Source organism: Geospiza fortis, unplaced genomic scaffold, assembly GCF_000277835.1.
Source record: "Geospiza fortis unplaced genomic scaffold, GeoFor_1.0 scaffold677, whole genome shotgun sequence".
Classification (NCBI taxonomy): Eukaryota; Metazoa; Chordata; class Aves; order Passeriformes; family Thraupidae; genus Geospiza; species Geospiza fortis.
Genome location: NW_005054585.1, coordinates 37,938 through 38,222, shown reverse-complemented (window position 1 = coordinate 38,222; position 285 = coordinate 37,938). Strand labels below are relative to the sequence as shown.

Here is a 285-nt window from a genome sequence, read left to right as displayed (position 1 = left end):
CCAGCGCTTCGTGGACAAGAACGGGCGCTGCAACGTGCAGCACGGCAACCTGGGCGGCGAGACCAGCCGCTACCTGTCCGACCTCTTCACCACGCTGGTGGACCTCAAGTGGCGCTGGAACCTGTTCATCTTCATCCTCACCTACACCGTGGCCTGGCTCTTCATGGCCTCCATGTGGTGGGTGATCGCCTACATGCGCGGGGACCTCAACAAGGCGCACGACGACAGCTACACCCCGTGCGTGGCCAACGTGTACAACTTCCCCTCCGCCTTCCTCTTCTTCAT

The 285-nt window shown here is 62.1% G+C and overlaps 1 protein-coding gene across 1 annotated transcript in view; it reads left to right on the top strand.

Annotated features, from left to right (window-relative positions):
- The window catches only part of KCNJ3 (potassium inwardly rectifying channel subfamily J member 3), a gene marked incomplete at its 3' end in the record, with an annotated part of 30,842 nt that overhangs the window by 1,381 nt on the left and 29,176 nt on the right, over nt 1–285 (top strand). Inside the window, 2 exon segments of the mRNA XM_005429916.1 lie at nt 5–282; nt 284–285. The exon segment at nt 284–285 is cut by the window's right edge and continues 281 nt beyond it. Coding sequence (XP_005429973.1) covers nt 5–282; nt 284–285 — 280 coding nt within the window.